Source organism: Papaver somniferum, chromosome 10 (assembly GCF_003573695.1).
Source record: "Papaver somniferum cultivar HN1 chromosome 10, ASM357369v1, whole genome shotgun sequence".
Taxonomy (NCBI): Eukaryota; Viridiplantae; Streptophyta; class Magnoliopsida; order Ranunculales; family Papaveraceae; genus Papaver; species Papaver somniferum.
In genome coordinates, this window is record NC_039367.1 from 20,186,931 (window position 1) to 20,199,101 (window position 12,171).

General features: G+C 35.8%; 1 protein-coding gene across 1 annotated transcript; it reads right to left on the reverse strand.

Moving 5' to 3' along the window:
• Positions 1 to 4,754: 4,754 nt before the first annotated feature.
• Positions 4,755 to 11,584, reverse strand: LOC113318279 (ABC transporter A family member 7-like). The gene is made up of 18 exons (XM_026566428.1): positions 11,261 to 11,584; positions 10,632 to 11,010; positions 10,456 to 10,535; positions 10,109 to 10,253; positions 9,539 to 9,658; positions 9,318 to 9,442; positions 8,976 to 9,134; positions 8,439 to 8,601; positions 8,229 to 8,354; positions 8,035 to 8,118; positions 7,154 to 7,521; positions 6,711 to 6,911; positions 6,515 to 6,624; positions 6,314 to 6,398; positions 5,991 to 6,119; positions 5,793 to 5,898; positions 5,591 to 5,679; positions 4,755 to 5,267 (listed from the first exon to the last, which is right to left on the reverse strand). Exons 1-18 carry the CDS (start codon positions 11,336 to 11,338, stop codon positions 4,965 to 4,967), a joined length of 2,850 nt encoding a protein of 949 aa, XP_026422213.1. The 5' UTR covers positions 11,339 to 11,584; the 3' UTR covers positions 4,755 to 4,964.
• Between the last annotated feature and the right edge of the window lie 587 nt (positions 11,585 to 12,171).

Here is a 12,171-nt window from a genome sequence, read left to right on the forward strand (position 1 = left end):
GAATGTGGCAGACTTATTTACTAAGTCATTTCCTAAGTCCTTATTTGATAAGTACGTAAAGAGTATTGGACTAAGGAAATTGTCCGAACTCCCTTGAACACAATCAGGGGGAGATGACGACATCAGGTGGAGTATCTGATGATATGATGTCGACATCTAGCTTGGTGTGCTGAACTCTTTTTCCCTTAACCGAGATTACTTTTTCCCACTGGGTTTTGTTACTCGGCAAGGTTTTTAATGAGACGACACCAAGATTACAATTTCTCAATTGAGGTTTTTCTTTTCCCACGGGGTTTTTCTATTTTAGGAATTTCAGAAGCGACAAGAGAAGTGGTCAACTTTATGGAGCAACTTTACTAGGACTCAGCACGTTGTACTCTTTCCCCTTCGTCAAGTTTTTGTCCCATTGGGTTTTCCTTGTCAAGGTTTTAATGAGGCAACACATTTGAAGTTCCACTTTTGAACCGCACAAGGGGGAGTGTTATAGGGCCTACGACCCATGGATGTGCGGTCCACTATATGTCTAGGGTTTTCCTTTTGTTATGTATATAAAGAACATTATGCCTATGTAATATTTAATGATGTAAAAAACCACAACCATTTATTTATCTTCTCCCTAAACATATCTTAGATGCTCTTTATCTTTCCTAACTTGTCCAAACTTTGTTTTGTATTATAGATTTAGTTTTTTTTCTTTGTTTTCCTATGAATATTAGGTTTTGGTTTATTTAGAGTAAGGGTATTAGGTCCCATATCCGCATTAGAATATTCAGATCGTTTGTTGTCCTTATTGAGCCTCTTTTTACGGCTCTAATAAAGTTTTCATAATAAAGGAGGAAAAACACCACTATCAATGATTTACAATATATATAATTTTAAAGGTTGATTTTCAAAGTGGCACATGGTGGTATAATATATTTCGGATTGTGCTCATTTTTTGTAAGAACCTAGAGTTTAATAAGAAGAACATATCATCAAAAGAATCATATTATTGGGGCTTCAATCCAATAGGATTTTGGGAGCTTAATATGATTTTGATAGCCAAAATATGGATAGGGAGGATCTTATGTGACTCAAAAGTCGGATTTTCTCTTTCCTAATAAAGTTAATTAAAATCAAAAGTTAATTAAAATCAAAACCTAATCCTAAATCAAAACCCTTTTATCACATCAAATTACTCTTCATTTTCTCTCTTCTTCTTCTTCTCAAAAACACTCTCCAAAATCCAAACCTATCTCCATCTCTTCTCAATTGATTCTTCAAACAACTCAAGTTGGTTCGATTCTACTCGAGTTGATTCTCAAGATAGCAACAAGATCAAGAGTGACAAGATCTGGCCGATTGAACTCTGATTCTGAAACATGGCAAGTTATTGATGTTCCATTTAATATAGATGTGGTGAACCAATCGGTTCAAACACTATCGAATCCTTTAAAAATGGCTCATACTAGGTAAGAATCGAAAAACCCACAAGTTATTTTAGTGTTAGATTGGAAAATAGGTTCGATTGATGATTTTAGGGTTTTCAAAAAAGGTTTCCTAAGACGTTCACGACTATGAGTTCCTAGCGTCCTAGCCATAATGTCATGCTCATAGGTGGGACATTAAGAACTCCCAGCCCTAAAGTACTCATACGGTTGGAAAAAATTGAGATCCCAACGGTGAGTTTATCTTAACGGATGAGACTTTCCAACCATAAGTAGTCCCAGCCGAATTTTTGCTTACTGTTTATTTCCCAGCAGATGTATTGTTTCATGGATGAGTCGTGTATTTTTTCCTAACCGTATATATACAGTGTAGGGTGAATTTTTTCCATCTTCTTATATTTTGTGTACCATTTTTAGGAACCAAGAAAGTGAAAATAAGAAAGAACCACAGAAACAAACAATGTGTTATATTGCTAAGATGATGATATGTATGCTAATTTCTTCATTCTTAATTTTGTGTAAGTTTTTCAAATTATGTACAACTATTGATTGAAGGATGTGAACTTGATATGAAAATAGGTTGACCAAGCTAAGAGGATGGCCAGGGTCCTGACCCGTAACATTGAGGAGGTTTTATATTTGGATTGCGATCAACAAAAAACAATGCTTCTCAGGCTTCAGGAGTTACATAATTCAACGAATTATGATCTTTATACTAACGAAGAGGATGATTGGATGAGTGGTTCCCAGACTCCCCATAATCCTTCATCATCTTATGGGGATATTCCCAAGAATTTGGGTCATAGTGGATGAGTGATTTACGTATTTGTTTAAGTCATTTCAACTTTTCATTATACAAGACTTAGTTTTAGTATGTTTTAGGGTTATGGATTTGGGTGGGTTTCGTTTGTTTAAGTAATAGGATATTAATTTACCTTGAATGAATGGATACTAGTGTTTAATTTATCAGATTTTTGTTTAAGTATAACAGAGTGAAAATTTGATAATGACAATCCAGGGTGAGTTACGACTAGGTTAACCCTTTGAATAACCTAGTCGTATAGTTCAATTGGCTGAGATAACAGCCGTAACATAACTTTCGCCTAGCATTACTAGCCGTAAATCTACCAGAACTAAGAATTACAGGTAGCATTTCAAGCTGTAAATTTGATTACCGCTAGGTTTTTTAGTCGTAAATATGCGAAAGATGATTTTCCGGGTCATTGAGTAATTACGGCTAAGTCGTGTCGGTGTAAAACCTAGTCGTAAGCACCTCAAAAATATTCAATATCTTTGGTTTTCTAAAAATATAATAAGAGAAAATTAGATTATTCATTTATAATGAGTGATTCAAAATGCATATGTTCACTTACAATCACCACCCTTCAAAAAACATTATTATCATTTTAATTACCACCCTTCAAAATACATAGGTTCACTTGCATAAGCACTCTCTCTTGCCATTTCTCATTTCTAAATTTTTCTCTTTCATTACAGATAGTTGCCAATGAAAATGAGTCTTGGATGTTTAACTCCTTCACGCCACTAAGAATATCAATAGGTCTTATGTTTCTTTTACTCAACACGTGTATTAAATCCTTTTCTAAAGGGTTGAGCCTTGCCGGATAAAGATGGTTGATCAAACTCTCCGGAATAGGATGATTTAGATAACCTGAGACAACTTTAAGCATAAACCACACTTTCTTCTTATTTTTAAATTTAAATTGAATCTTAAAAGGCCATTCACACTTATTCGCATGATAATATCCCTTCTTCCTCGTGCTTTTTGGTTTATACTCACTACCCTTTTTCTAATGGCTCTCATACTTTCCACTACACTCGCAAACTATTTCAAAATTGGTGTCTGTAACTTGTTTATTCTGGACTATTATGCACATCTGTTTCAGCCCTTGTGATCAAGCCCACTCTTTTATATCGTCCTTATCTTTCCAATCATAGTTGCTTGCACAGTGAGCACTTGTGTCATCCGAAACTTACACAATTAGGGGTTGGTCTTCCATAACCACATATTGGTCTTCCATCGGAACGCACCGTACAATCTATAATAAAATGAAATATATCACATCATTTGTCAAAAATAAAATCTAAAAACACAGAGAACAGCTTGGTCGACAAGGAAAATCCATCCGTCATAAAGTATACGGCTAGGTCGACAAGGGAAATCCAAACCATAAAACAGTTTACAGCCAGTAAATCCGGGCCGTAATTAACCTGTAATCTGAGAATGTTTGGATGGTTCATCTTACGGCCTAGAAACCGATCCGTAAAACAAAAACGTCCAGGTAACCAGGTCGTTGAAATAGTATACGACTAGGTATCCCAACCGGTGCCGACAACATTAAATATTAATGTTTACGGCCAGGAAGACCAGCCGCCGCAAACAGTATTAAATAGCATTTAATACTTCCCATGCACGTATGAAAAATTGGGCCATAAATTTACGGCCGAGACTTTTTATCATTCCATCCGTAAGTCTTTAGTAACGGCTGGGAGTTCATCAAGAACAAGTCGTTAAACATAACAACGGCAGGAGTTCATGGTTTCCCAGCCGTGATTGGACCTGGCGTCTAGAAATCTAGGGTTTTCGGAAGGAAAAAATCGAAACTTCTTGCAACTCTAATCTTCAAAACTGAAATTGGAGTTTGATTAGAGGTATACCTAGTTATCTTGAGCATTTGTTTCTTCGATTTCTTCTTCTTCTTGGGTTGGTCCTTCGAAATCATAATAAGGTTCATAATAGTTATGTTGAGTTTGAGAAAAACTTTCATGATTTTCTGTAAAATCAGCAAAGAACTGATCGTTGTTGATGGGTATTAATATGTTACCGTATTTTAAAGATGAGGATTCACCTACATCGAAAGTCTTATTTGAATCACTCATTTCCAAAAAGATTCCCCCAATTTTTTACCTCTTCTTCTTCTTCTCCTCCTCCTCCTCCTCCTCCTCCTCCTCCTCCTCCTCCTCCTCCTCCCTCTGATTTTTTTGTTTTTTGTTTTTTATCACTTAACTTAAAGAATGAATTAGTCTTAATAGAATCACTAATGAATTAGTCTTAATAGAATCACTAATCATGATAAGTGATGTTAATCACGTTTATGTAAAATATTTGGATAGGGGGTGTTCGCTATTACCATTTCATGACACCATGCAACCCCAAAAAAACATTTCTTGTAAATCTAGCCATGTTTTGAACTCTTTTCAGCTCTTTTCTCAGAGTATCACAGAATTGATTCGTCTAGGCTTCACTAAACAATTACCCCTTTTCAACTCCCAGATAATATCAAAGAATCAAATTGCCAACATAAATGCAACAAACCGAAATATTAACTTCGTATATGTATATATTTGGCAAGAGTACATCAAAGATATGAAAAATATGTGAAGTTTTACAAGAACATACATACTGGACAGCGTCCAATAGCAATAAAAAAGTCAACTTGTGGATTATGTAGGTCGGTATATCAATAGGAGATAGGAAAAAGAATTACTAGTACAAGGGAGTTGATCAAGAGTATATCAAGATAGTGTTTGGAATGCTTGAGCACCCCGAGCGACCTTAATGAAAACGTCTTCTAAAGTCGTATCAGCCAGACCCCAAGCATTTATCGTGAATTTTCTCTTTGCATTTTCAACTGCCGCAAAAACATCTGTAATTCTGACCTCCTGCTTGGGTAGTTCAAATTTCTGGGTTCCGGATATATTATAAATTTTGTTTGCATTTGGAGAGAGTCGACGGACTAAGTTCTCCACTTCCTCTTCATCCAGATTAGACGATGTCGTCATTGTAAACACATACGATCCTCCATATCTTCCTTTTAACTGCCATTCATAACAAATATTAGTAGCGGATAACGATTTATGAATTCTATATGCAATGTGCCAAAATGATTGATTTATGAATTCTATATCCTAAATTGTGAATCACGGCAAACCTAGATGCGTGATCCGAAAGCCAGAATAACAAGAGAACAATGTACTAAGGAAAATTGTAATTTTATTAAAACAAAGCATATAAATTTCCTTATTCAGATTAGTTGGCTTCATTTATAATAAAAACAGATTTTTAGAAATTTGGGACACCTCTAGTGTAGATTTTTTTAACTGGTACAGACCGACAAAATTTATGTGGAAATAAAGTATACCTCCTTGGGATTTCCCACGCACTGTAAGCTTCCATCCACGAATATCCCCAATCGGTCACATAGTACCTCTGCCTCTTCCATGGAATGAGCTAAAACCACCACATTTTCTTTTGTTAGCAACATGTTAAGAAATATGTTTCCTTTTTACCACCCCGTTTGTAAAACTGATAAAAAGAACAGTGTTGGTAAAGAAGTTACATACTAGTGAGAATAATAGCGCGGTTTTCCTTTGCACGTTTAACTACATTCCACAGATTGTTTCTTGAAGCTGGATCCAGTCCGGTACTAGGCTCATCCATATATACAACCTTCCACAATGACATAAGAGAGACAACGTAAGATGCAATATCAAACATGAGAGCAAGCATTGGAGGTTAAACAGCACAGATTTAAGACACACTTTAGGGTCACCAATTAGAGAAATTGCAACACTAAGCCGCCTCTTCATTCCACCACTGTATTTTCCAGCTTGTTTATCACCCACACCTCCATGAAATAGGTTTACACTCTTCAGAGATTCTTCCACAGCCTACAACAGGAGAGATAAATAAAAAGAACAACTCAACATGTGATGAAGAAGATGACAGCTACATGTTTTCCTAGGCCATTATAATCTTAATTAGAATTTCACATAGTCACTTTCTTGCTTTTCTATTTTTTGCAAAAGAAAAAGCAGAATTACCACCCTAATAACAATGATCCTGGCACGAATAATAAACTCACTTGTGTCAAAGCAGCACCCTTGAGGTTCTTCAGTCTTCCATAAAACATAAGGTGCTCTCTACCTGTTAGAATCTCCCAAAGCAAGCTGCCATTGCCAATCAAAAGAACATAATTTAGTTGAATCTAATGATGCAAGTATTATCTGAATTCCATGAATTCAAGGTGCCTCAACCAAGATCAAAACAGGAAAGTTATGTTTACTCATGCTGAGGGCATACACCCATGCTGGTATATATCTTATCCATGTCAGTTCGTATGTCCAAGCCCTCAACTAATGCCATGCCAGAGGTTGGTGTTGTTAGCCCAATCATCTGTTAAAGACATGATAAGTCTTTGAGGTTGTCTAGCGAATCACCACCAGAATTAAGAAACCAAACTGTGTGCTTTTTCTACTCACCATACTGATGAAAGAGGTTTTACCGGCACCATTAGGACCAAGCATTCCGAAACATTCCCCTCGAGGCAAAGCAAGAGACAACCCTCTAACGGCAGCCTTATCAGGATTTCCATCTGTCCCTGGATAAACCTTTTTGATGTTATCAACGACAATTGCATGACTTGCTTGGGGATCTAGCAATAATTGCTCAACCTTCTCCCTCTGCATACAAAAAAGAACATCGGAAAATAGTTATGTCAATACCATGATAGGAGCACACCTGGTGACACTAATTTTGATGGCCAAAAATAGTTATTTAATGGAAGTTCATTAATAAAGTTACAAGTCTCTAAAAACTCCAAAGTGACCTAGGTATTCTAGGTAGTATCCATACCTGCAGGTGAACATATTTACCATGTAACTTATATGACAACAAGAAACATTTGTGAACTGAATGAGGTTACCTCCTGGGAAACATCAGGTTTGTCTACTTCAACAAAAACTTTTGAATCCTGCCTCTGCAGACTTGTCCTTCGAAATGACGATGAACGCTTTTTGTTCCAGTTCTTCAGAAAATAGAGAGGGTGTTTTTTAACTCCACTACACGAAGACGCAACTTGATCCAAATAAAATGCAAAACAAAGCACTATCAACCACTCCACGAGCATGATAATTAACACTTCTTTCATCCCATTTGTGCCATCACTCAAATCTTTCCAACGCATCCCATCAATTCCCATTGTATTACCAGTGAGTGCATACTGGGAAAATTCATACAACCCGCGATAGAGAGCAAAGCCAGGAAAAATCTCCAAAACAATAATCCATCCTCCTACAACAAAGTAAAAGTTAGTCGGGAGAAGCACCATATAGATTTAATATAATTTAGATAAATGGAAGAGTAGCACTACAATGTCGTGTCAAAAAAAGAGAGTAGGACAACAATGGAAGAGTAGTACGTCGATAGTGGGCATCGCTTGATTCATGATGCACGTTATGAGAATCACCATATTATATATAGATCCTGCCTAGAATCAACTAGTCCAAAATCTATCAACATGATTTCTAATTTGATCTATCACATTCTCTTGACCAATCAACAAAAAAACATGACAATGACCAAACAACAAAAAAACTATGACAAAAGTTCAAGCGAATAGTTTAATCTGATAACTTGGGAAAGTTAATTTGGGACTGATGCTGCACCACTACATTGATTGTGCAAAATTTTGTAGAGGTAAATAGTTATGATATTCAGTAAGCTCAAACCTAATAGGCCCAAGAATGTGCCAAGACCAAGTGAATTTTCTCTCTATAATCTCTTGTACTGAATAAAGCCACTCACTTGGAAAGGAATCGTCCTCCACGAAAAATTGAAACAGATAACCTCCTAAGAGCCCCGATCCGAAAACACAGATATGACCTATTACTGCAATTATCAAATTCCAAACTGTGAGTATGTGATGAATCAGGTAAACTAGAGTCAGCCTCTCAGTCATTAAATATTATTATATTTGTTAGCTGTGGGAAGGGACAAACCTGCAGCAGTCTTAACATTTGCAAAAATTGTTGCAACTAGAAAAGCTACTGAAATCTGTAAGTTTACATAGATGAAATAGAACACGAATTGTATGCTGTAGTCATTCAATGTGAAGAATTTCAACCCTGCAAAAAAGAAAGTGATTATTTAGGTTCCAGCTACCACAATAAAAGCATATAAATTGCACTGGCAAGTAGCAATTTTCTTACGTATAAGAGAGCCGAATGCCACAAAACACGTCATGTAGACCACTGATAGCAAAAGGAAATACATGTACGAAATCACCCAGTAAGGACCATCGCCGAGTCCATGCATTTTCATCATGATTCTTAGATTTTGTTGTTTCTCATAAACCAGAGAGGTCAATACAACCTACATCAAAATGTAGAGCGTCATACACACTGGAACTACAAAGAAAAAAATTAAAAAGAAATCAAACTGAAATTTCGAGAAGGCAATGAAAATACTAAATGTCAAATGCTACTCAAACTGCTTCCCAAAAATACTCTGTAAGAGCAGCAACTAAACGAGAATTACCCATAAATAACGTGAATTTAATACATCAAATCAGACTTGTTAGTCTAAGCACGATAAAAAATTAGAGTTGTTAAGCAAAGTCAAGGATATAGAAGAAACAAAAATTACATTTAAAGTTATACTTCATAATAAATGATATGTACGCTATACATCAACTACTGAAATTCATAGCAGAGAAAGTCACAAATTCTTATATAGTATATACTTACAGGGAAAAGTTGCAATACAACCCACGAAAAGAAGAGTGCACCAAGAAGAGAAGAGAAATCCACTGTCAGCTTGGATCCTTGTTTTGGCATTTCTTTCACAAAATCTAGCAGCATTTTTACACCAGCTCCTTTCAAGTGCTGAAGATAAGCATTGGAAGCCTGTATAAACAAAAGATATGCGACTCGATGTTACTTGGATGTTAAAAGTAGTATATCAAATGCAGGGACGCATGAATGAACAGCAGGCTTCGAAACAAACTTCTGGAACAAAAATGCCTTTATGTTGAAGCAAGACTACATCAAGTTTAAAACAAAGAAAGATTGTGAAGTTGGAATAAATACCAGATTTACAGAGCGTAGAACACGCGTCATTCCATCTACGCTTCCACCAGAGGCATTTGAATATGTGGAGTTATACCAGATGCTCACATTGAAGATATTATCATTTGAGTTTAAGAAATCATAGGCTGCAAAATAAAATGAGATTTTCATCTGTTAGTCTGCAAAAAGCCTAAAACAATGTCCAATCACACAGAGCAAAGGATAACAAATTATTGAAAAACCTGCAACAATCTCATTAATCTTCCTTTCTGGATTTGATTGCCGGTAGCCCTTGTACAACTCATCATTTACTGACGAAGAACTATTACGCCATAGATTCGAACCTTCTACACATCTTACCTCTGGTTCCAAAAAGAAAACACGAAATTATTGATTGGACGTACATGTAGAATCAGCAATTCTAGAGTACATCATATTGACACGGCTAGAAGTAATCATATGCACAGTTTTCAATTTATGTCCATAATCTTAGTAGTCTTTCAAATTCCTTATAAGCAACTGTATATAACTTTTTAAAACATGAGACATCTGAAAGAATGTCATGCAATAAATAGAAGTCCATCCAATGTGGCAGGGATTTGGCTTGTGCTATCATTGTATAGAAAAATGTTAATGATCCAGAGATCGTATTGCATGGATACAGAGTGTATATATCCTTTATAGAATTTGTAACACCACACTAAAGATGCAGTATCTTATTTGCTAATTCCACACACTCAATTAAAACAACCTAAGAAATGGAATAAATCACAAGTTCAAAAGTGAACATGAAACATTTAAAGTAAGTATACCCTGTGGCATTGGAATGGAAGATATATTAATAGAAAGACTTTCTGTAGAGAAGTTTGCGCAACTAGCTTGAAATATGTACAGTGGACGTTGAGAGAAGAATGCAGGTTCAAAAAAGTTGGAACCTTCAGTGTATGTGTCTGACCCCTGAAATTTCAAGACTCCAGGTTAGTACTAAAATTAGGCAGAAGTCATCTCGAGAAAACAATTAAGCATGTAATTTATTTCTGATGCCAATATTGTCTCACTTTCACTTTCTATGAGGAAACGAAATATCATAAGTTCCTTCACCAAAGCACAACAGTAATCCTAATTAATAAAAATGAACAAAAGAGAAATAATAACAGACCGCAAGACTGTTGGCTAGAGTATCCAAAACGTCAGTACCATTTGAATTGGAAACACCAGTGTAGAAGTTCTCCCCCAAACCTGGTAAGATGGTGTTATATATTAGAATTTCAAACAATAACCCCTGCAAGAAAACTATTCATACCTTGTAAATTAGGTAAAGAGGGAGAGAATTACTTAGTCCAAGAGTTCGATTAAGCCCAGTTACAAGAAAAACTGGTTTACATGAACCTGTTCTTCTGCATGATTCAGGAGGCAAGTCTGAAAATGGAGTAAGATCATTCCTCACAGCACGAAATTCCGGCCGTGGTACTTGCAACAACGCAGGCCACTCCGGAAGATTGGGTATTGGACAACTAGCAACTTGCGTCAAAGAAGAGTACTGAATCCCACACACATTTTCACAGGTACCATCTCCTCTGTCAATACATATACAACCACACTTGAACTTATCTTTATTTAGTTCTATGTCTACGAGAACTTGGATGAGAACAAGAAGCAAACATAGAACGAACGGGAATGCAACAAGCCTCAGATTCGTCTTGTAATTACGTTTCTGCAACAAAAAGGTACCAACAAATTGATCAAAGTGTTTCTCCAAATCGATATCATAAATTAGACTTACTTTAAAATTCTCCACATAGTTTGATTCAATCACCACAATAACTCAATCCAAAACATAATTTTGATTTTTCCATGAAATCAACTCCATAAACCACTAATGAAGTATTTAGAAACTCTAGCTACACCGAATTCATTTGTAAAATTAGAGATTGATGAAGTAAATGAATGAAATGTTACCGTACCTGGAAGGTAAGGTTCTTAAGAAGAAGAGCATTAGCTTGAGTCCCAAAACTGGAGTGTCCTTCTGATGAAATCGCCATTAATGGCTGGCTTACTTCTAAGATATCAAAATTAACACAGATGCATATAAAAATTATGATAAATAGTTGTTAAGTTTTGAATTAAGAGAAGTTCAATTTCGTGGGAGGAGTTGGTAATTAAATTGTTAAGAAGTTTCTGTGTGTCTTCTCCAAGAAGAGAATCAAGTTTTTTTTCCGCCATTTATAACAAAGTCAGAACTAGTGAAGCTATCGATATTACGTGACCAACACAAAAACTACGCGCTTTTTGTTGGAATCATCAACTCTATAAAAAAAGAGTTGAATGAATAATGTAAAGGGTATTTTAGGCTTTGCAGTTGATACCAGGGAAGAAGAACATTATACTACTTTCTTTGCCGATTACCTTCACCTGGGGATAAACCGGGATTTATTTTTATTTTTTGCTGAAGAAACCAAATTTAATACTACGTGACTGTCAAATGATATACACTATTAATGGGATAAAATTTAAAAATGAATAGATCATCTATTTTGGGACGGAGGGAATAACTTAAAATGGTGTTACATTATTGAAGTCCTCTCATTTGTTAAATGTTCGATGATAAAAATTGCAGGCATATATTTTGCTGAATCCTTGTGGACACCGTGGTTGGTTGGTCTCTTTGGTGCTTAACCACTTGATTCACAAGTTCATCCGCAGTTTTGTTGGCTTCTCGATAGCAGGTCATATTCTTGTAGTGGGAATTTGTCGTAGTAGTTCTTTTATTTGATTGACCATGTTTGGCCACCGGAAGCACAAATGTTTCACTGTTTATGCTTCTGTAGAAGTAGAATTCATTCTCAAAAATAATTTTTTAAAAATATTTCAACAA

Bases quoted from the DNA above. Each gene is read 5' to 3' on its own strand.
- LOC113318279 (XM_026566428.1), bottom strand. From the start codon at position 11,338: ATGGCGATTTCATCAGAAGGACACTCCAGTTTTGGGACTCAAGCTAAT. The intron at 9,443-9,538 runs GTTTTTCAATAA...TTTATTTTGCAG, and splicing joins GATTAATGAGATTGTTGCAG to CCTATGATTTCTTAAACTCA. The intron at 6,120-6,313 runs GTGAGTTTATTA...CTCCTGTTGTAG, and splicing joins AGGGTGCTGCTTTGACACAA to GCTGTGGAAGAATCTCTGAA.